The following is a 24,747-nucleotide window of genomic DNA, read 5'->3' as shown; positions in this document are numbered from 1 at the left end:
GTTTCCACAGTATGGTTATTGTATATAATGCTGTAATAAACACAGGGGTGTATATATCTCTTTTCAAATCAGTGTCTTTGGTTTTTTTGGATAAATACCCGTAAGTGGAATTGTTGGGCTGTCTGGTAGTTCTATTTTTTATTTTTTGCAGCCACACTGTTTTTCACAGTGGCTATACCAGTTTACATCCCTACTAACAGTACATGAGGATTTCCTTTTCTCCACATCTCTCCAACACTTATTATTTACTAGAGGCCCAGTACATGAAATTCATGCATGGGGGGGTCCCCTCTGTCCATCCTGCACCCTCTCCAATCTGGGACCACTTGGGGGTTGTCCGACTGCCAGGGGGATCGGGCCTAAATCAGACATCCCTCTCACAATCCTGGACAGCTGGCTCCTAATTGCTCACCTGCCTACCTGCCTGGTCACCCCTAATTGCCCCCCGCTGCTGGCCTGATCACCCCTCACTGCCTCTGCATGCCGACCTGATTGCCCCTAACTGCCCCCTGCTGCCAGCCTGGTTACCCCCAACTGCCCCCCTCTGCTGGCCTGGTCACCCCTAACAGCTCCACCCTGCTGGCCTGGTTGCCCCATGCAGCCTGCTTGTTCAGTTGTTTGGTCATCCCTCACTAACCTCCCTGCTGGCCTGGTCATAGGCAGCATTCTTGTGAGGGTGTGAGGGTTAATTTGCATATTACCTCTTCATTATATAGGATTATTATATAGGATTGTCTTTTTTATAACAGCCATTTTGACAGGTATTAAGTGACATCTCATTGTGATTTTGATTTGCATTCCCCTAATGATTAGTGATGTTGAGCATATTTCATGTGTATATTGGCTGTCTCTACGTTTTCTTTGGAGAAATGTCTATCCAGGTTCTCAGCCCATTTTTTAATAAGGGGTGTGTGTGTGTGTGTGTTTGATGTTGAGTGGTATGAGTTCTTTATATATTTTTAGTATTAAACTTTTATTGGATATATTATTTGCAAATATCTTCTATTCAGTAGGTTGCATTTCATTTTGTTGATGGTTTCCTTTACTGTGCAAAAGCTTTTTAGTTTGGTGTATTTCCATTTGTTTATTTTTGTTTTTGTTGCTTTTGCCTGAGGAGACATATTCAAAAAAATATATGGCTAAGATTGATATCAAAGAGTTTACTGCTTATATTTTTTTCCTAGAAGTTTTATGGTTTCAGTTGCTACATATCAGTCTTGAATCCATTTTGAATTTATTTTTGTATATGGTGTGAAAATCTCGTCTGTTTTTTTGCGTGTATCTGTTCAGTTTTCTCAATACCACTTACTGAAGAGATTATCTTTTCTTTCAATTCTTTAAAATTGTTCAGCATTTGGCTTTATCTATTTAGTAAGTTAATTTTTCATCGACATTATACAGCAATGTATTCTATATATGCCAAACTCGATTTTATCAGAGAAAATTCTATCAATATCTTTAATGCAAGCATGCTCGCTTTCTTAAAAAGGAAAAAATGTATAGTCACATAGTTTAGACATACTTAGAGTTATTAACTGTAGAATTATGGGTTTTCACAGCCCTGAGCACAGTTTGAAATAGAAAAGAAAATTGAAACTCTTTTTCACTAACATTATGCAATTTCTGAGAAATCAGGTCAAATGCATTCACCAGGCAATACCCAGGACATGAACTGCCCAGTCAGTGAGCTTGCTTCCTGGTCTTTCAGTTTCCTTTAGTGACGTTGGGAAACCAACTTCTAATCCTCTGCTCTCTCTGTGTGTGAGGGTGGCGGGGGCCGGGGGGGGGTGGGCGGGGCAGGGGGAGACTATAAAGAAAAATAAAATCCCCAGGATTTGGTTGGGAAGAGGTTTATCACAAACCAGCACAGCTAAACTGAGAGACAGAGTTAGAACTCTTACAACAATCTCGTGAAGCAGCTTTGTTACCAGCTCTAAAAGATACCTGCTGTTGACTTTATAGTTAAGGTAAGATTGGGGCCAGGGTGGTAAAAGATGTGCAAGGGTCAGGGGGTTTTTAAAACCTGGTGTGGGGTATCACACTTAATTAAAAACGAAACTGAGGTGCCGTCAGACAGGAAGCAGCATTAAGTGCCAGCTACATTTGAGCTAGACAGAAACATGTGTAGAGACTAACTGGAGTTTGAAATGTCTTAACACTGTTTTTCTTCCTTTGCCAGTTTATGACCTATGGGGATCATAATTGCCACTTCAGTTATCTTAATCTTTGATAAACTCTGATTAAGTTAGTTCAAACGTCATCCTGAAAATTTCAACAGCTATAACTATTATTTTTGTCAGAAAGAGCAATGAGCGATATGCAATGTAAATAGCTTGCTTACATTGTTAAAGACAAAAAAAGTTAAAACCTAAAATGAATAATAAAGAGCTTTCATGAAAACGACTATATATTTTTAGTCATAGTCTTGTACATTGTTTGAAGGCAGATTTCTTCCTTTAGAAATAGCATGAATCAATTAGTTTTTATTTCTTGGCACCCACTCTTTCCTTAAGGCCCTTTATGTTGGATTCTGTTTCTACTAGCCTAATGCCTCTGTTATTACTATCACTTGCTTCAGCAGTTGCCCAACTTGACCCTCATTGCAGCCTGGTAATTCTGCTTACTCCTCAGAACTCTCTCTCCTCTGAATTTCTTATCACAAGCTCCATGCATCTCCTTCTCCTTCAGTTCCCATTTGTCTCCTTGATAAGAGCCTTTTCCTCTTCCTCCAAATTCAAATCAAGGAACAAGACAAATCAAAGCGAAAGCAAACAACAATTTAAAAAAATAACACTACTAGAATTTTATGGCTGAAAATAGTGATATTTTCTTCTAGAAACCCCATCACTAGCAACTCTGAGGCTTCAAAAAAGATTTCTTGGCATTTTCCTTCTTTGCAGGTTTTTTTTATGTTCCTACAGATCTGGCTCTGTGTATGTCTCCTCTCTCTCTCTCTCTCTCTCTCTCTCTCTCTCTTTCTCTCTCTCTCTTTCACTCTCTCTTAAACTAGCGGTACTGTTGTATCGCAAATCAGCAAGCTGGACAAGACGCCTAATGAGCCAATTAGTTAGGAGTCATCTTTATTGCATGCAGGTTCAGAGCAGATTACCTCTGTCAAATTCTGAACACCACATACAGGAAGTCTCCAGTATTTATACTTTTTGAGCCTCTTTGTTTGCAGATATTAAAGGGCTTGTGTGAGTTATTGTTACAGACAGTTGTAACCTTGAATACATAATGAGTTTGTACTTGGCATAAGAATATGGAAATTATCTATTACATTGGATGGCTAGCTTGCAAGGTCAGACAGCTAAGTTTATCTTTTTCTATTATTTGAACTAAAAACAAAGTTATTTTATAGAATAACAGACTGTCTTAAAGTGACAGTGTTACAGAAAACCAGAGAAGAACTAAGCAATACTTAGAGAGATGGAGCTACATTTATTACACACTGGTCCAGAGGAAAATGTCTCTCAAATTCTGGGCCCCAACATGGAGGAACTTTCCCTATTTATATGTTTTTACCTCCTTTGTCTCCCAAATATGGAGTGTTTCCAGCCCCCTATGCAAGTTCTTAAAGAGCCCCTATGTGCTGGGGCCTTGAGACCTCAACCAAAGGCCTGGCCTTTTGCCAGCACTGATAATTTCATGCGGGGAAGGTTTAATGGCCTCTCCAAAGTGGGAGTAGTCTTATTTTCCTTATTATTTAAGCAAGCAAGCATTTACAGAAGCCAAATAGTAGGGTTAAAATTTCAAACAGCAGTTTTTATATAAGATGGATGCTTCAGCAGAGTTTATAATGACAGAGTTTACAGGACTAGGGCCTATCTAACAATAGCAGAGAGTTTCAAACAGCAATTTCATACAAGATGGAGGTTACTATGCTTCAGTACTACTGACTTAAATAGACATTAATTAACTTCTTTACTTCCATTATTTTGAAAACAGGCTTAGAATGTTGAGTGAAATGTAATATCATTCAGATAGCCAGTTGCAGGGCTAGGATTGGAAATCAGGTGTGCCTGACCTTAAAACCAACATAAGTATGTGTATGTGTGTGTGCATGCGTGTGTGAAATGCATTCTTACATTGTTTTTGTTTATAAAAGGTAATGGGCCTCTAATAGTGTTAAGGAGAATGCATCTCAGAGCACACATCACAGGCTAAGCTATAAAGGGCAGAGCAATAAGTAACTATGGGACTTGAACACATTTAATTTGCAAAGATTTTGGAGACGGGGCTTTCCTAAAAGTGTTAAAAAGGTTAACCAGATAACAATTGGGAACAATCTGTAAAACATATTATTAATATAGCTATACAGATTTAATGTTATTCATTGGAGGTCTGAGAAGTCAGACAAAGTAGTTCTCTCTCCCATTAGTGACCACATCCCAAAATGCAGTATCTTGTCAGCCCCCATTATCTGCAAATAGATGTAGATTGTGTACCTTCTGCTTTCCTAGCTAATTGTTGCAGATCATCACTGCCAGTCCCCCCTATTTTTCTAATCTAAAAATATTATGACCCCTTCTATATACGAATTAGACAAACAGAACTGCACAGGGTAAGTTGCTAATATTGCAACTGTACCTGGCTGATCTCCAGGGCACTGGCTATAAGGAAGTGGGGAGAATGTGTCTTTATAATTTTTCAAAAGCAGTTTTTACAGTCAACTAATAAGGAAATTCAGATGCGCTCATTGTAAGATTTCAGTGAAAGAAAAAGTCAAGCAGATGATGGGTTTTTAGCTTCTGTAGTAAATAATCTATACTTATAATAGGATAATATGAAAATTGGTCAGGACACCGTTATGTAATAACCGATCAGCAGGCTGTGTCCCCACCCCTGCATCTGCCCAGAGACATGAGGCTCATGTCCCTGACCCCAGCAACAGTCTCCACAATGTGAGGCTCGCTTCCCTGCCCCCAGCAACGGGCCCCTGGATGTGAGGCCTGTGTCCCCACCCTCGGCAACAAGCTCAGGATATGAGGCTCTCGTCCCTGCCCCCTGCGCCAGCCTGAAGACATGAGGCTCGCATCCCCAACACCAGCAACAGGCCCTGGGACATGAGGCTTGCATCCCTGACCCTAGGAATGGGTCTGGGATGTGAGGCTCGTGTCCCCACCCCCAGCAATGGGTCCAGAACGTGAAGCTCGTGTCCCCACCCCCAGCAATGGGTCCTGGACGTGAGGCTCTCGTCCCCACCCCTGGCAATGTGCCCCGGGACATGAGGCTTGCATCCCTGCCCCTAGCAATGGGCCTCAAGACGTGAGGCTCAAGTCCCCACCCCCTGCACCAGCCCAGGGACTTGAGGTTCATATCCCCGACCCCAGCAACAGGTCCAGGGATGTGAGGATCACGTCCCTGCCCCCTACACTGGCCTGGAGATATGAGGCTCGTGTCCCCACCCTCTCTAATTAATTCCCTTTTAATGTGCACGAATTTTGTGCACCAGGCCACTAGTCACTTATAAAATGAAAGAAAATTGTTCTTTATGATAAGGCAAGGCAGAAGAGCAAGCATTGCTTAAATCTCAGCTAGCTTAACCATGTTTTATCAGGTTATAGGAATTGATGCCCCCAAATAAATGGTTAAGTATTATTTTTAAAAGTCCTTTCAGCCCTAGCTGGTTTGGCTTGGTGGATAGGTCCCAGGTTCGATTCCAGTCAAGGGCACATGCCTGGGTTGCAGGTTCAATCCCCAGTATGTGGTGTGCAGGAGGCAGCCAATCAATGATTCTCTTTCATCATTGATGTTTCTATCTCTCTCTCTCTCTCTCCCTTCCTCTCTGAAATCAATAAAAATATATTTAAAAAAAAATAGTCTTTTCAGTTGAGCATTGACCTATGAACCAGGAGGGCATGGTTTGATTCTCAGTCAGGGTACATGCCTGAGTTTCAGGCTCAATCCCCAGAGGGTGTGCAGGAGGAAGCCAATCAATGATTCTCTCTCATCATTGATGTTTTGCTCTCTTTCTCCCTCTCCCTTCCTCTCTGAAATAAATAGAATTATATTTTTTAAAAAGTATTTTCACTCATTTCCTCATTCATAAAATGATCATGCCTTAAAAGTTTTGATTAGAAAAGGCACACCAATAACTATATAAAAATTATTTTAAACAACTATGATTTGTTCAATAATGCTATGTAATGATCTGCCAGGATTTATAATACACTTTGTCTGGATATACCCTTACATTCCAGAAAAGCAAGTTTAGGTGGGGTAAAAGCAAGAAATGTAATATAATGAAGAGTGCTCATAAAGATTCCATATGGGGATTCAGGGAGGTAAAAACAAAGAAACATAAGCAATCCAAAAACCAGCAGAGGAGAGTCAGATTCAAACTAGCAATAGATGAGATTCAGGGGATAGTTTTCCATGAGGACACCAAATATCTAAGAAGCGGTGGAGTACCCTATAGTAGACCTCTGGTGGACTTAGGACTTATTTTCCTATGACCTGCTTTGCTGTCATTAAAAAATAATAATTTCTTTAGAAACTTAGGCCTGGGGAGTAGAATGTCCCCAGGTTCAGGAAGCAAAATGACTTTCTCTGCTTGAAGACTGGGAGTTCTAATCCATCCCATCTATTCCCTTGCAGACAAGGTCTCACCGTGGACATGGCCTCAGAGATCCACATGCCAGGCCCAGTGTGCCTCATTGAGAACATCGAAGGGAAACTGGTAGTTAATCAGGAAGCTTTGGAGATCCTCTCTGCCTTCACCCAGCCCCTTGTCGTGGTGGCTATTGTGGGCCTCTACCGCACTGGCAAATCCTACCTGATGAACCAGCTGGCTGGAAGGAATGAGGGTGAGTGACACCCGCTAAGCTCTGCTGAGTTGTTCTTTTCACCCACACTCCCAGCATGAGCACAGAGATATGAGGAGAGAAAGTGAGAGATAGGCAGGAATATTGAAAGATAATGTTTGGGCCATAGCTGGCTAATTATCTTCTGGGAGCTAAAGGACAGAGGTCTGTTTCTGAAATATCACCTCTTTTTCTTTTACTTAATAGCTCCTTGGAAAAAGCAAAATGTTTTCCAATCATAAAGAGGAAGACATCAATAAACAACATATATAAAATTATAAACTATTAAAATTTTAGTAGCATAATATTCTTGTTTAAAAAAACCATCAAGTTTTCAACCTGTGGTACCTAATACTCTTATTTTCTTATCTCTCTATTGCAGTTCAGATCAATACTGGTTATTCTTTGCTCCATCTCCACATCTTGCACTCCGTAAGCCCTAGCTCATTTGTCAAGAACATCTCTAATTTCTAGATCCCTCATCTATTACAACCTCTCCGTTCCCCCCGCAGGCTTCTCTGTTGGATCCACGGTGCAGTCTCACACCAAGGGAATCTGGATGTGGTGTGTGCCTCATCCTGAGGAGCCAAACCACACCCTGGTTCTGCTTGACACCGAGGGACTTGGAGATGTAGAGAAGGTGAGGAACAAGGATTCCTTTTTGATCAACCTTCACATCTCTGTACATTCTTTACAGAGATTTTTTTTGTACTTCCACTTGAACAAAGTTTATCTTTATTTCCCGTTCTATATTTAATAGACAAATTTTGGAAACCTGAAGTGAGAAAAATATTTCTAAGCCAAAGTCATGATGTGGGGCTAGGCCATATTTACTTTACAATTCATTAACAGTAGCAAAATTACAGTTATGAAGTAGCAACGAAAATAATTTTATGGTTGGGGGTCACCACAACATGAGGAACTGTATTAAAGGGTCGTGGCATTAGAAAGGTTACGAAACACTGCTCTAGAGGATCTCAAATGCTCCTCCTTACTACTTTTGATCTCTCAGACCACACCCCAGTTCCCTAGCCTAGGGCTTCTCTATCTAAGCAGGCTGATAGCCTATTACTCTACAGAGCGAATCCCACTGCCTCTACCCTGTCTCACACCCACTCTGGAGCAGTTTTCAGCTCTCTTCCTCCCCAAGTCAGAGCAGATGCTGTCCCTAATAGAGACCCGCTGTAAATATATCAGGAAGGGCAGGTAGGTCACAGGTCTTGGGACCACATGATTCTCTGCTTGCTACAAGGGCTGAAAAAGGCAGCCCACAAATCAGTTAATTATGAAAAGTTAGCAGAAATCACCCAGGAAAGTCATAAAAATCTGGCAGTCTTTCTCTCTTGCCTGACACAGGCCATGAGAAAATGTACTAATCTTAACCTAACAAGCCTTAGCAGGGGAGAAAAGGCTAGTGGTCCAGCCTTTATTTAAACTTCTCTGGGCTACAACCTTTATAAATGTATACCTTTAAATCAACCCTAGAATTCCAAAATTTACCTAATACAGCAAAATCATAAATCAGGGAAGAGCAAACCAAAGCCCCCACTGTACAAATATAGACAGAAATTTTATTAGCTAAGTGAGCTGATTCCCTCCTTGACAGAGAGCAAACGTCCCTGAGAAAAATAAATCTTAGCAGTGCTGCTTAGGACTTTTGCAGTTTGTCGTGGCATTCAGCCCTAAATAAATCAAATGTTTTAGCCAGATGAGTCAACAGCAGTACAGGATAACACAAAGTAGCTTTCGCTTTTATGCAAGCTCTCACACTTACATTTATAGACCAGTTAATGAACAGATAATTATGCTGACACAGACAGACAAACATCCGTACTCACACTCTTTCAGTAGACAAGCACTCTTGGGAGTTAAGCAGATAACTAGAACACTGCCCAACTCCCTTGATGGATGTGGGGAACCCCCACCACCCATGCCCCAGGACAGGATTCTCAACTAATGTCTAGGTGAGAACCTCACTGGAGAAGTTACGACTGCATCCAGTCCTTCTCTCGGTACAAGAAGACTAGTCAAACAGACAGAAAAGTGAACTCAAAATTCCTTAATCGAATTTGAATTCACTTACCTTCAGAGGCTTTTCCCAATGACTCTAAAAGAATGCAGGGGCATGTCAGGTGTCCCTTGTCTGGCTGTCATGACCACTGAGAAGCATCTCTGGGGCCCTGGAACTTCATCAGGTGGTACCTCTCCTAGAGATCCTCAGGGCCTGGCAGCCAGGCAGGGGAGTTCGTCTATCCTAGGTGTCTGAGGTGCCAGTAGGCAGGGTCTCTTATCTCACTGGGGCCTCCAAATGTTGTATTATAAATCAGCGAGCTAGATATCAGACACCTTAACAAGCCAATTAATTAGGAGTCATCTTTATTACATGCAAGTTCAGAGCAGAATATCTCTGTCAAATTCTGAACAAACAAAGGAAGAAGCATTCTCTTTTTATATCTTTTCAGGTCTTTGTGTATGTTACTTTTGCAGACAACTTGTAACCTTGAGTACATATCATATCTAACAAACACCTGGCATGAGAATATTATCAGTATCAGTGTATCAGCCCCTTATGTTAGATGGCTAGCTTGCAAGGTCAGATATTAAGTTTATATTTTCTATTATTTTAGCTAAAAAAACTAAGTTATTTTACAGAATAAGAGGCTGTCTAAAAATGACACAGTTTACAATGACAGAGTTTATAGAACAAGGGACTATCTAACGATAGCAGAGAATTTCAAACAGCAGTTTTAAACAGCAGTTTTTCCAAAAGAGGGATTATTATGCTTCAATCTTATTTCTGGTCTCTTCCTTCTTTGCTTTCATATTCTCTCTTTTTTTTTTCCCTCCTTTAATTCTTTTGGTCTTGTGTCTTCTCGTATTCTTTTGTGCAGCAGTGTTTTTTATTTGTTGTTGTTGTTTTTTTCTTTGTCTTTTTGATATGGTTGTTTTTATTGTTGTGGTTGTTTTTTAAAAATATGAAAATATGTTGTTTTGGGTTTGGTATGGTTTTGCCTTGTTTTGTTCTATCAGAACCTTTATAACAGTTAGCACGCTTGGTGAGGGTTGAGACTCAGAGTCAATAAACCTGAGGGCTGAGCCCACCTACAAATAGGACAATAGCAATCAAGACCCAAATTCAACAGAAGAGCCCACATAACCCATACCACAGTCATTCCTAGAGCACCCAGCTCAGAAGATCAAGGAAACTGCACGACTGGGGCCCACAGGACACCTACTACATAAGGCCACCATCCAAGACTAGGAGTCATAGCATACCTACCTAAAACAGCAATCGTGAGAAAGAAGAACAAAGTTGGAGGGATCACAATACTGGATCTCAAACTACACTGCAAAGCCACTGTAATCAAAACAGTCTGGAACTGGCACAAGGACAGACAAATAGATCAATAGAACAGAACAAAGAGCCCAGAAATCAACCCGCACCATTATGGTCAATTAAGGTTTTTTTTTAATCCTCACCTGAGGATAACTTTTTCCATTGCTTTTCAGAGAGAGTGGAAGGGTGGGGGGAGAAGGAGAGAGAGAGAGAGAGAGAGAGAAAGAGAGAGAGAAAGATACAGGCAGAGACAGAGAAACATCGATGTGAAAGAGACACATTGACTGGTTGCCTACCACAGGAGCTCGACTCGGGATAGGGAGCAAACCCACAACCCAGGTATGTGCCCTTGACCGGGAATCAAACCCGAGATCCTTCAGTGCTTGGGCCAATGCTTTAATCCCTGAGCACACCAGCCAGGGCTGGTTAGTTAATTTTTGAAAGGAGGCAAGAAGATACAACGGAGTAAAGACAGTATCTTCAATAAATGGTGTTAGGAAAATTGGACAGATACATGAAAAAATATGAAAATAGACCACCAATTTACATCATACACAAGAATAAACTCAAAATGCATAAAAGACTTAAATGTAAGTCAAGAAACCATAAAAGTTCCAGAAGAAACCATAGGCAATAAAATCTCAGACATCTCATGTAGCAGAATTTTCTTACATCTTCTAGGGCACGAGAAACAAAAGAAAAAAATAAAACAAGTGGGACATCAAACTATAAAGCTTCTGCATTGCAAAAGAAGCCATCACCTAAATGAAAAGAGAACCCAAAGTATCAAAGAATGTGCCAATAATACATCTGATAAGAGGTTAATTTCCAAAATATATAAAAAACTCATACAACTCAATAGAAGGAAAACAATCCAATTAAAAAATGGGCAAAGGATCTGAATAGACACTTCTCCAAAGAGGACATACAGATGGCCAAGAGACATATGAAAAAATGCTCAATGCCGCTAATCATTAGAGAGATGCAAATTAAAACTATAGTGAGGTACTACCTCACACCTGCCAGAATTGTTACCATCAACAAATCAACAAATCAACAAACAACAAGTGCTGGCAAGAATGTGAAGAAAAGGGAACCCCAGTGTACTCTTGGTGGGAATGCAGACTAGTGCAGCCACTATGGAAAACAGTATAGAGTCTCCTCAAGAAATTAAAAGTGGAACTTCCATTTGACCCACCAATCCCACTTCTGGGAATACATTCTAGGAATCCCCAAAACACCAATCAGAAAGAATATATGCACCTCTATATACATAGTAACTTTATTTACAATAGCTAAGATCTGGAAACAGTCCAAGTGCCCATCAGTAGGTTAGTGGATAAAAACCTGTATATTTACACAATGAAATACTATGCAGCTGTAAAAAAGAAGGATCTCTTACCCTTTGCAAGAGCATGAATGGACCTGGAGACCATTATGCTAACTGAAATAAGCCAGTCAGAGAAGGAAAAATATCACATGATCTTACTTATATGTGGAATCTAAAGAACAAAATAAATTGATGAAATAAATAGGTCCAGAGGCATGGGTGCATGGAACAGACTGACAGATCTCAGAGAGGAGGGAAGTGGGGATAGGGGAGAGATGGAAAGAGATCAACCAAAGAACTTATATGCATACTAGTGGCCCGGTGCACAGATTTGTGAACATTGAAAGGAAATTAATTAGAAGTGACAACCAAATCCACAATCAACAATGATAGATCAAAACATACGAGTGCAATTGGCACCAGTGAGAGCTTTATATGTATCGCACATGCATGAGTCAATTTAGCCTTTTATAGATATAGAATAAACTTGCTTAATTAGACCTGCTTTCTGCTTTAGCTAAACTTTTTACAGCCCAATGAAGCACCCCAACTTCTCTTTCAGGTAATTGTTAGCAACAGAGCAGTAAATATCAACACAAAGCAGATTATTATTGTAGATCACGCAGGGAGAAGAAAGAGTAAAATATTTAACTGTGGCAGTGTTTGACTGTATTCTGTGCAGTGAGAAAACCTGAAGTCATTTTCAAGGTGCACCATTTCTTACTTGTTTTCACTTGGGTCAAGTTTCTAAATCTGTTTTCCGGCTAATGAAAAGAAAATAGGATTTCACTGAGTCTCCTATCTACCTACTCCAGGACTTCTGTGAGGATCAAATGAGATGAGACATGGGAAAATGCTTCACAGACATTTGGATAAAGTGTAAAATGTTTGCACCTGGCTATAAAGCAAGTCATGTTCCTGGGCTGAAGAAACTTCAAGGAGGCTAGTCTCTAGGGAGAGGAAGCAGGCATTGCTACGTAACATCATTACCCAGTGCCCATAGCCACCGTTTCCAGGCAAGGCTGGGCTTGGGCCACATTTTGTGCCATGGGGTCTCAACAGCATTGGCTGTGATTTGGTGGGCTGTTGCTCCAGGGTGGTGGTGGGGCCTGTGTCCCACTTGGGGGAAGCCGAGTGTTCCTTTGTGGGTGCCAGGTCCGCGGTGCTGTTTCTTTGTAAATGGCTAGTGTGCATCACGGCAGCTCCTGCACTGAGCATCTGCCCTGTGGTGGTCAGTGCGGGTCATAGTGACCAGTCAGACAGCGAGACACTTAGCATATTAGCCTTTTATATAGAGAGATATACATAGTCCAAGGACACAGATAATAGTGTTGTTAGGGCCTGGGGTGGGGCGGGGTTTGAGTGGAGGGGGGAAGTGGGGTAAAAATAAGGGACATATGTAATATTGCCAACAATAAAAAATAAACTTAAAGAAAAAAAGCATCTAATGAGCTGGGATCCAGAGAAACAAGTCATTCCAAATCTGAGGAAAATGTTATACAGTACATAAAATTCATGAACACTGAAATTTTATTTTACATAGAGTTTAATGCATGTTTTATAATTAATTAATATTTATAAACAAACGAACGCTAGTTTAATCAGAACAAACTTTCATTATTAGAGTAGGTAGACTTTTCCTAAAAATTAATGTCCATATTTAACTTGTTTGGGAAAAAACTATATTTTCCATTTTGTAAATATGATAGGGTAATTAATGCTACATGTTGTACAAACCTCCAAATTTCAGTGACTTTTTTTTTTTTACAATTAAATGTCTTTATTGCAAAGCTGCATATATTTTTAAATTAAAATAGAACATTTAAGAAGATAATAAAATATTAATGTTGACTTAGATTACCATATATAATGATGACAAAAGTCTGAGAAATGTAGGTTGATGAAGATAATTTGAGTCAAATATACAACTCTTATGGACAGCATTTCTTTCACTGCTGCTAAGAGAGAATGGGACATTCTGGGACTATAGAGAAGCCCGCCTTTCTTGGTGAGTGCAGCAAGTCTTGTGTTCTTTACATGTGGAGGGATCTTCCTGCAGGAGCTGAGCACTGTGTACAGCATGTGGAGGAGGAGGAGTCCAGCCCAAGGATGCACCACTGGTCTCAGGGATCCTCAGGTGGAGGCAGAGGCAGGTGGCACAGCTGGCAGCTGGAGAGGCCCAAGTGGAGAGGAGGAAACAGCGCTGCTTTAGGATCCAGGTCCACCCCTGAGGAGGGGACCATCAGGGCGTGGCTCCTAGCATCCAGGCAGGTCTGGAACAGCAGCTTGTGAAGTGGAGATTTTCACGGCCTCTTCCAGGGACCTGAGGGTCTTTAGCATCTCCACCATCTCCTCCGCTTGTCTGGAGCATTTGGATCTCTCTCCCTTCAGGTCGTGAACCAGGGATGTAATTTCCTCCTTCAGTGCCCAGTAGGTCATGGTCACCTTCCTGCAAGCATCGGCAAGGCTGCGTATATTTAATGACTCTTTCTCACGCCTGGCATTGTCCAAGGATGACTCTATCCCACTGCACTTCTCTTTAGTCGTGCTCAACTTAATGAGTTGGCATTTCTCCTCCATCTGTCCAGCCAGTGCCTTTGCCAAGTGCACTTCACGTCTTACATAAGGTCGACTCTGAACAGACGGAACAAATCTGATTATAAATATGAGACCCACCAAGAAGCCGATGACAGGTGGACACGCCAATATCTCCCATTGGAGGACGTGGACAGGGAGGCATGGACTCTGACCATTGGGCAGCAGCCCCACGCCCTCCTCACCCAGCTTCCCAAGAACGGGCTCTGAGCCCAGCTCTATAGAGGACCACAGCACCTACATAGACCATCAATACAGGACTGCCGGGTCACCATGGAGCCTCCAGCCACAACAGATGACACCCCGACATTCCACCTAGAACCAGCTAGCAAGGGCTACCCTCATTGGTCATCAGTGATATGGTTGAGATAGGGGAAGATTTGTAAAAACATATTCCAAATGTCCAATGACATTCAGTAGTCATCACCATGTATGTTTTTGTGTTAGTATAAATTGAAATATAGTGAAAATAGCAACAAAAATTATCAATGCTAATGACAGAACTATTCTATTCAAAGTTATATGTTTCTCACAATCATTTTTGTTTGTTCATTTAACATTGTAGGTCAGGGGCTTATTTTTAATGATTGCTCATCTGGGAATGCCATGAAACATGACTTACACTTGTTTTGACTTCTAGGGTGACCAGAACAATGATACTCAGATATTTGCATTGGCAATACTATTGAGTAGTACCTTTGTTTACAACACCATGAACAAAATTGACCAGAGGGCTATTGATCTATTACAGTATCCTTTTATGATCCAGGAAAGCACCAAAGCCAGAGAAAACTCTTCTATGCACCAGCTGTGTTTATGAACCTTTTGAATAAAACACAAAAATAAAAATGTGATAAACATTAAAAGTACAAGAAAAACAGCTCTTATATTTACTGATGTTATGAAGAATTGGTTACAACCCAAAGAGAACATAATGGTATAGGGATGTAAGGATTGCAATATGGGCTTAGATGCAGTCCTATTTCCAACCAGTTTTCCTTAATTATATCTCAGTTATGTAATAGAACTGTCAAATCATCTCAGGACAGTATCTCCATCTGATCTTAATGGGGTTGAAGATGCAGCTGATGCTGTGAGCTTCTGTCCAGACTTAGTGTGGACTGTGAGAGATTTCTACCTATCCCTGGAAGCAGATGGGAAGCACATCACAGCAGATGACTACCTGGAGAACTCGTTGAAGCTGAAAGAAGGTAACAGGGACTTCAGTTTTGGAAAGAAAGAGAAAAGTAACATGAGAATATCTCTGTATGTAAGTGGTTACATTTATAGTTTCCTATATTTAATCACATGGTTAAACTGCCAAGTAAATAATGAATACTACTAATTTAAAGTGTACTATTAGATTCAATATGAGATTGTATTACTCACTGTTCTTGGAGCAAATCATTTTCTTTCTTTCTTTCCATGATGGGTTACCTTTTAACTTTTTGCCTAGTTTGTGGAGATGTGTTGAAATAGATAAAATCAGGCAAATTTATTCATGGGAAATACATTAAAATGAATGCTAGTTCTATACTAAATAAAGCCCTTTTTTCCTTCCCCAGACACTGATGAAAATCATCAAAATTTCAATTTGCCCCGTCATTGCATACAGACATTCTTTGCAAGAAAGAAATGCTTTGTCTTTGACTTGCCCACTCACCGGAAGAAGCTTGCCCATCTTCTGACACTGCATAACGATGACCTGGATCCTGACTTTGTGCAACAAGTGGCAGATTTCTGTTCCTACATCCTTCGCCATTCCAAGACAAAAACTCTTTCAGGAGGCATCAAGGTCAATGGACCTCGTGAGTATCTTCCTTAGGATTTTCCTTCAACTCAACATAAAGACTGGGGCTTTTAAAAGTTTCTCCTTCCACTGTCAATGTTGAAAATCCTTCATCATTTACGACCAAGAAAATTATATGAATCACATTATTAAGTTCCAGTGGATACCCAAAACATTCCTACTGATTCTTTTAGTAATGACTGTAAAGTAGTGTAAAATAGCAATAGCATCTGAAGAAAAGGTCAAGTTAAAGACTTCTATTCATAAGTGGTCCATTGTTGGACTAGACTAATCACATAAGTTGGCAACATTTCTTCCATGAATATAGTGGATATGCTTTACGTGTCACAACCTTAGATAAGCACAAGATAACATATAGGTTCTCTGTAAAAATAAAACTTACTTGATACAAACATTAAACAAACAGAGGCTCAAATTATCTAGAGCTTTAAAGGAAATCTAAGCAAACATCTTGGACCAGATTTTTTTCTAAAGACACCATGCCTCAGAACTCTATGAATTACTGCTATACTCTTGAGCAATGATTTTCAACTCATGGTGTGCCTCAAAAATTCTTTTTTTAAAATATATTTTATTGATTTTTTACAGAGCGGGAGAGGGATAGAGAGTTAGAAACACTGATGAGAGAGAAACATCAATTAGCTGCCTCCTGCACACCCCCTACTGGGAATGTGCCCGCAACCAAGGTACATGCCCTTGACTGGAATCGAACCTGGGACCCTTGAGTCCACAGGCCAACGCTCTATCCACAGAGCCAAACTGGTTAGAGCTCAATAATTCTTAAAACATGCAGTACCTGATTGTTTAGTCAGGGCCACTGACTTCTTCTCCTTTCAGAATGTCAAATAAAAATATGACAACAGTTAACACAACAATAGCCAACCGGTATGAATGATTCTAAATTATACCTATTTTTTTGTCAGATCGACAATAAAAAAAACACATATTTTGGTGTGCAGCAGAATTTTGGTAATATTTTATGTGTGCCATGAGATGGAAAAGGTTGAAAATCACTGTTCTAGAAGGATGGTGAATGCAAACAAAAGTATGCAAGGGATAAGGAAGACAAATAGGAAAGTTCTAACAAAGAGTAAAGGCGAGCCAGTCTAATCTGCTCACTTTGTGTTTTTTCAGCTAATACTCATACCAGCTTTACATACTGAAGTGGCAGAGAAAAGGGAATTCTGAACGAAAATGAAACCTGAGGAAGAGGGAAAGAAAGGAAAGAATAAAGAGGCAAAAAAGGCCTAAAACAGTCTAATAAAATGAATAGGCATAACTTTAACCATTTCCTCATTTCTCAATAGAAAAACGGTGGCATGAGGATGATTACATAGATCTTGATATTCCTCCTTTGAACACTTTCTTTTCCCAAAGGAAGATCTGGCTTCTTAGTCACACAATTTTCAAACAAACAAACAAACAAACAAACAAAAACAACCACATATTTGAGCCACTTGAACACTATGCAGAATACTGAAAAAGCTCAGGGAATGCATTGTTAAATTAACATTCTCAGAACTATCCAATTTTAGAGCATGCCCTCTTTTTCTGCAAATAATGCAAGTATCTCTTTCCTCTGTGAAGGTCTAGAAAGCCTGGTGCTGACCTATGTTAATGCCATCAGCAGTGGGAACCTGCCCTGCATGGAAAATACAGTCTTGGCCTTGGCCCAAATCAAGAACTCCACTGCAGTACAAAAGGCCATTGCCCACTATGATCAGCAGATGGGCCAGAAGGTGCAGCTGCCCACGGAAAACCTCCAAGAGCTGCTGGACCTGCACAGGACCAGTGAGAAGGAAGCCATCGAAGTCTTCATCAAGCATTCCTTCAAGGATGTGGACCAAAGGTTCCAGAAGGAATTAGAGGTAATTAATATTCTTTGCTCTAGCTCCTGGGGCTTACATGTAATACAAGTATTGCGATGAAATGCAAAATGGGGACTTAAGAAAAGCAATTCTTACTAGATTGGAAAATAATGACTCTTACTTATATGACTCTCACTTTTATTCTGAAAACAAACAAACAAACAACATGCAACTACTCTAAGTTGTATGGATTTTAATACTTTCACACACACACAACTCACCATGTTACACCCATGGACAAATTTTTTAAAATTAATCTTATTCTTTAAAAGTTGCATTCATAAAGTATTAATTAACTTTCTTTTTATATTAATCAAGTACACAGAATTGCCAAATGGTTCTAATAAAATATCATGTCTCCAGGTTTTTTTTTTTGTGTTTTTTTTTAAATATATTTTATTGATTTTTTACAGAGAGGAAGGGAGAGAAGGATAGAGAGTTAGAAACATCGATGAGAGAGAAACATCGATCAGCCGCCTCCTGCACACCCCCAACTGGGGATGTGCCCGCAACCAAGGTACATGCCCCTGACCGGAATCGAACCTGGGACCCTTCAAGTCCACAGGCCGACGCTCTATCCACTGAGCCAAACCGGTTTCGGCATGTCTCCAGGTTTAATAGCATCCACTCATATCATTCTAGCCAATTATTCCACTGCGCCTCCTTGTTGGGAATCCAAGGCCCAGGAAAATGTAGAAACAAGGAATGGTCATAAATGAGTAGGTTGTATGCAAAATTAGGGCCTGAGGTTAGGTATCTGTCTGAAGATCACATCTAAAGCAGAAATATCAAGAGAAATGAATTTCAGGAGATTTGCAACACAAAACTAAAGACATTTTTCTATACCATAACATCCTCGGAACTTTCCTAGGCTTGGTAGGAAGGATACAGTCTTGCTGTTGTTCTCTAGTTTCTAGAAAATCAATAGAAACTCTCTCTGAGAATCATTTATAGAAATACTGAAGTATTGCTAACATCTTTTCCATGGGCCTTTGCCCCTTTGAAGACCCTGCTGGAAGCAAAACAAGATGACTTTCATAAGCAGAACTTGGAGGCATCATCAGATCGTTGCTCAGCTTTACTTCAAGATATTTTTGGTCCTCTAGAAGAAAATGTGAAGCAGGGGGTTTATTCAAAGCCTGGAGGGCACCGCCTCTTCATTCAGAAGAGAGAAGAGCTGAAGGCAAAGTACTATCAGGAGCCCAGGAAAGGAATACAGGTATTCCTAGTTTCATGTATTAATTGTGGGAAATTGTTGGGGGTTTGGAGTGGGGAAGGGCTTCTTTCAAAATCCAGTGAAGATAGGAAGAAAGTAAGTATACTCTAATGATAGCTGTAGAATTAAACTGAACTACCACCATAATCACCAGAATTGTACTGCAACCATCAACATTCATTGCAACACGGGGACTTCTTTGGTTACATAGGACAGAATTGCAGTAATTGAAACCAACAGGAAAAAGGAGTAATTCATTGGCTTACATGAAACATTTAAATTTAGTTGCAACTACAGCTACACTCAGGAATTTAAACAATGGCATCAATTTTCTCCTTCCTTTTTTTCTTTCCGACTCCCACTTAGTTTTCTGTTCTGTTTTCCTACTGGCTTCATTCTCAGGCATGGCAGCAAAGAGAACACCAACATCTGCAAGCTTAACTAGTTCTTTTGCCCTCAGTCTCAGAGGAGAGAGAGCATTTTCCCCAGCATCCGTATCAGTCTTTAAAACATTCATGTTGAGCATTTTCTCACCTGCACCACATCCTTTTATACCAAGTGAACTTGGGTGCTCGATTAGCCAGCCCAGAGTTTGTGCCCACTCCTGTGACAGAAGAGGCTTGATTGACAATTCCACTGAGTGCAGGCTGAGCAGTTCTGGAGAGGAAAAGATGCTGGGAAGAAAAAGAAATAAAAAGGTTTACAACAAGCCCAATCACCATTTCCTACTTTTAACTGCATGGCTTTGGGGTTCCTAGGCGGAAGAAGCTCTGCAAAACTATTTACAGTCCAAGGAGTCTGTGAGTGATGCCATTCTACAGACAGACCTGGTTCTCACCGCGAAGGAAAAGGAGAGGAAAGGTGAGAGGAAAATGGAAGAAATGCAAGATAGAACTTTCTGTACATTTTTAATTAATTTGGCCTGGTTTACCTGGGATCTTTAAACTAGAGCAAGAAGGGCAAAGATGACTTTTAGCTCTTCAAGCTTTATCTGAGTAGGGTGTGTACTATCATCTGAAAAGGCAAAATGGCCCCAGGGAATTTTCTCTATGAAGCAGTAATAAGCAATAAGCAATAAGAGCAGGAGACAGAAGGAAGGACACTTTAATCCTAGAGGAGTATGTCATTTTCTTCTTTCTCAGAAGCATGTTTGAAAGCAGAGGCTGCAAAGGCTAAAGCACGAAGGTTGGAGGAGATTAAAAGGCAGAACCAGCAAATGATGAAGGAGAGGGAGAGACAGCATCAGGAGCAACTGAGACAAATGGAGATAAACAGAGCCCAACAGCTGGCACAGCAACAGAAGGCTCTGGAACGTCAGCTCCAGGTACTCACCCGCTATTTCATCTCATCATTTTAATCATACCTCCCTCTCTGTATTGATTAGAGCATGAAACAGTGACTAAGAGGGAGAGACAGCATAACTTTATGGCTCAGAGCAAGGACTCTGGAGTCAGACAGCCTGGTAAGAAGCCCAGCTCCACGTCTTACTAAATATATGGTTTGGGCAAGTTATCTGTGCCTTAGTTTCCACTTGTGGAAAATGGAGACAGTATTAACACTTCTTTCATAGGGTAATTTAATAATTAAGTGAGTAAATATTTGTGTTTAGATTAGTGCTGAGCTCAGAATAAGCACTGTACTTCGTTAAATATGGATATTTCTATCTCACAGTAGTTAGTCTTTTTTGTTAAGTGGTTAATTGCTATAGACAATCTTTTCCTTTGGTCATAGATTACTTTGTTAAACTGATTTCATATTAATGAATCTATGTCCCTGTCTTTGCCTCCATTGTCACTGGTTCTGAAGCTTTTAACTTGCAGAGTTTGTTTCATCCAAGCCCTTATTATCATCATCACTCAATAAGCAGTAGTTCCTACATAGCAAGTACTGTACAAAGTACTTTAAGCACATTCTCTCATCTAATCTGTTCATTGTGAAGCAGAACCTTTATGTCCCCCATTTTTCTCATTAAAAACATTAGGTTCCAAAGAGATAACTAAATGTCATTATCACACAGCCTAGAAAGTTATCCAAACTGCCTTCCCAGAGAATGAGAACTGCAGTATTTTTATTTCTGCAAACCTAGTATGAATTCTTATGTGAAACTTCCCCCAGGGTGACCAGTCTACCTGTAGGTCCTAGTTTTCCAGAAGCTCCAAGACATTTAGTGAATACAGATCTACACTGAAGGGCAGGATGGTCAACCTGGGGTTCTTGCTCTCCTCAGTCTTTTATCCACTCTGCCCTATAACTGTGGAGACCAGAAACAAATTCCCTGATCTAAGACTCAGATTCCTTACCTGATTGTGGTTGTCACTTAGACACCCAGTTGTTGTATTTGCCTTTCCTCAAAGAATTAGATCTGACATTCCTCTGTGTAGAAATGAAAACTGAAGTCAAGTTGTGACTCAGATTGCTCAAGGAGGAAGGGGGAAGGGACCTCAGGATGCAATTCTTGAAAGACCAATCCTTCAGGAACTGAGAGATGGTGATGTTTCTGCAGCTAGCGAAAGAGATATGGGAGACTTATTTAGGTAGGAAACCAAACATGAGAGGTAAAATGGGAGAATTTAGGGACTGTCCTGTGTTACTGATGGCTTAAAATAAGTGAGGATATGCCCTAGTCAGTTTGGCTCAGTGGATAGAGCATTGGCCTGCAGATGGAAGGGTCCTAGGTTCAATTCTTGTCAAGGGCACATGCTAGGTTGTGGGCTAAATTCCTAGTAGGGGGCATGCAGGAGGCAGTCGATCAATGCTCATCATTGATGTTTCTGTCTCTCCCTTTCCCTCCCTCTCTGAAATCAATAAAAAAATAGGTTTTTAAAAAATAAGTGAGTATAGTCAATGATTTTGGCTTATCCTCCCCACCCCGCACTCCCAGTGATGTGGACATTACTTTTTGTTAAGCTCTTTAGTTTTATTTGTCACTCTTTAGGAAGAGGCGGCAAAGCAGAGGGAGAGAGAAGAGGCTGAAATAAGAAAACTTCGGAATGAGTTTCAGCAACTACAGCAAGCAAGATCAGGAAATGATACTGTATCTTACTCTAAAGCTAAACATCTGAACTACTTTGCACGTTCACTTTTCAGAAGATAGAAAGAAACAAGAAAGTATAAAACGTGGGACAATTACCATTTAAATAAAAGTTATAATAATTATATCAAACTTTTGTATTGTTATAAAGTTATGATGCTCATAATTGGTAAAATGTGCATTTCAATAGTTTCAATGATGATTACTTTCTTGAAAAGATTATGAATTGTATAACAGGGCATTTGATCACTGCATTTATTTGGTAGAGATATTGGGCTGGTTCTCTCAGGGGAAACTTCCTCTTTAACCTCAATGCCATCTCTCTAATTTTCTCAGGGGGATTGAAAGTGACCGAGGGGGTGTGTGACTCACAATAGGCTCAGTCAAATGGGACTTGATCAAGGTCTTGAGCTCATGTGGGCAGCACTCCTGTCAAGTGGTCAAATGCTGGATGCCATTGCAGGGAGTCATCACTTTACCTAGCTTCTTAGCTGCGACTATGTTCGGTTCTCAACTGCGTAGAGGCAGTCAGTCTATGGGAAGTGATGTGACTACTGGTCATGCTCAGTAGAGTTTGCTTAGAGAGATTCCAAACTGTAAGCAAATAGCACTGTAATGAAGTAGAGGTGCTCTAGAAGTTAGAAGGAACTTCTGGTATGGAAATTGTGTCATAGGCCAAAGAGCTAAAGAAGCCTTTCCTTTATGTTATCCTCATCAAGGGCATAACTTAAACAAGACTTTTTATATCAAAAAGCAGTTTATACTGAATTAAATGATTGTTTACTATGTCTTTATAAACCTTTAGAGCCTATAAATAAATGATCTAAGGAATGCTAGATAATGTGCCAAAATATCTGATGGGGCTCATTTTATTTTATGCTTGCTTATAATGCTAACGTTAAACAATCTTAATTCTTTGCAATCATGTATGAAAACCTACTGATTTTTCTTAATATTTGTGACTTGTATACTTATATATTTGTACATATTTTTAAACATAAAGAACCATAAAAAGTTTTAAATAACTCTACCACTTTGTTCCTCCAATTATTAAAAGTCTATGGGGAGGTCTCCTGAATTTCCCTAAGGGGATTAAGAATTACTTTAAAGAATGAAAATAAAACACATTTTATTACATCTTTTTATTTGCTTTCTGTTTCTTTGATTTATATCCAGTAAAATAGGCTTCAAAAGTTATAGAATCATTACATAAATCCTTATTTTTATTTTCCTTAAATTGCCTACTTACTTATATAAGGAATTTCCCAGTTGAGTTATATGATAGGAACTTAAGCTTTTGTAGTTGCTCAAAATATAGTTTACTTATTTACAAAAGAAAATGATAAATTTTAATCTTTGTCTTTTTTTCTGTTCTTAGGAAATGTTTATTATGCCGACTTCCCATATCAATAGGGCTTGGTGGTGCTCAACTGTATGTCTAGATTTAAACTGAACTTTAGAAAGTACCAAAGACCACAGCATGCTGGCCTGAGCATTTGCTTAACAATACCCTATAATTGCCTTTGCAAGCTGTATAACTCATAAAAGATACAATAAAATGCATCCTAATATCCCAGGAAATATCTGGTTGAAAAGAACAGCACTATCTTCAAAATAAATACTAAATTCATTACTACCTCTGTTATAGAGATTTAAAACACACACACACACACACACACACACACACACACACACACACACAACTTGAGAATAAGCAAAATCGTCAGCTATCTAAGGTTCCAAGCTTGGTACTATTCACTTTGACCATAATACATATTATCTGATTTCTAGCTCAATACTTCTGTTATAACTTCAGGGGAAAAATAAAGTTTTTCTCCTTTCTGTTAGCCCCTACAGAAGTGCCTGTTGCTTTCACCAGTGGTTCATATTTTTTCCTACCAGCATTTCTGGCTCCCCCTCATCCCCAAATATTTTGATCTCATATGACTCTCTTATGAGTGGTCATCAGGTACAAAATGACCAGAAAAGATGAACATAAGACAGTTACTTGAAGCTACCAAGAGCTAGACTACATTTTCTGACCTTTACAGTGTTGCTTCTGTGAGGTCAACTGAATAAGTTTTAAATGCAAAGGCAAGGAAACAGATTCTCCCCTACAGCCTCTGTGAGTATGGCAGTCCTGCTAACACCTTGATTTTAGCCCCATGAGACTTCTGACTTCCAGAATCTATACTAATAAAAGAGTAATATGCTAATTAGACTGGGAGACCTTCTGGAGACCTTCCAGACATCCTTCCAGACAAAGCCATGGTGATGGGGTCGAGGCAGAGGTGGTTAGGGGCAATCAAGCCCGCAGGGGAAAGCAGTTAGGGGGATCAGGCTGGCAGGGGAAGACAGTTAGGGGGATCAGGCCAGCAGGGGAGGGCAGTTGGAGGGGGGGGAGGACCAGGCCTGCAGGGGAGGGCAGTTGTGGGCCATCAGGCCAGCAGGGGAGGGCAGTTGGGAGGGATCAGGCCAGCAGGGGAGGGCAGTTGTGGGCGATCAGGCCAGCAGGGGAGGGCAGTTGGAGTGACCATGCCTGCAGGGGAGAGCAGTTGGGGGGGACCAGGCCTGCAGGGGAGGGCAGTTAGGGGTGACCAGGCTTGCAGGGGAGGGCAGTTAGGGGCAATCAGGCTGGCAGGGGAGTAGTTAGGCATCAATCTGGCTGGCAGGGGAGTGGTTAGGGGGTGATCAGGCTGACAGGCAGAAGCGGTTAGGGGCAATTGGGAAGGCAAGCAGGCGAGCAGTTGGGAG

General features: G+C 40.4%; 1 protein-coding gene across 1 annotated transcript; it reads left to right on the top strand.

The window, feature by feature from the left end:
• Positions 1 to 1,809: 1,809 nt before the first annotated feature.
• Positions 1,810 to 23,134, top strand: LOC308242861 (guanylate-binding protein 1-like). Its single transcript, XM_080657558.1, has 11 exons — positions 1,810 to 1,967; positions 6,601 to 6,809; positions 7,319 to 7,446; positions 14,709 to 14,818; positions 15,083 to 15,279; positions 15,634 to 15,876; positions 17,466 to 17,746; positions 18,753 to 18,965; positions 19,721 to 19,823; positions 20,105 to 20,286; positions 21,898 to 23,134. The coding sequence occupies exons 2-11, from the start codon at positions 6,620 to 6,622 to the stop codon at positions 22,054 to 22,056; spliced, it is 1,806 nt and encodes a 601-aa protein (XP_080513684.1). The 5' UTR covers positions 1,810 to 1,967; positions 6,601 to 6,619; the 3' UTR covers positions 22,057 to 23,134.
• Positions 23,135 to 24,747: the final 1,613 nt, after the last annotated feature.

This window comes from Plecotus auritus, assembly GCF_963455305.1.
Source record: "Plecotus auritus genome assembly, chromosome: 2".
Taxonomy (NCBI): Eukaryota; Metazoa; Chordata; class Mammalia; order Chiroptera; family Vespertilionidae; genus Plecotus; species Plecotus auritus.
The sequence above is the reverse complement of the archived record's forward strand: the minus strand, read 5'-3'. Positions and strand labels throughout refer to the sequence as shown.

Coding starts and splice junctions, on each gene's coding strand:
- LOC308242861 (XM_080657558.1), top strand. CDS start 6,620: ATGGCCTCAGAGATCCACATGCCAGGCCCAGTGTGCCTCATTGAGAAC. Junction 15,877..17,465: donor CATCAAGGTCAATGGACCTC/GTGAGTATCTTC, acceptor TCCTCTGTGAAG/GTCTAGAAAGCCTGGTGCTG. Junction 18,966..19,720: donor AGCCCAGGAAAGGAATACAG/GTATTCCTAGTT, acceptor TGGGGTTCCTAG/GCGGAAGAAGCTCTGCAAAA.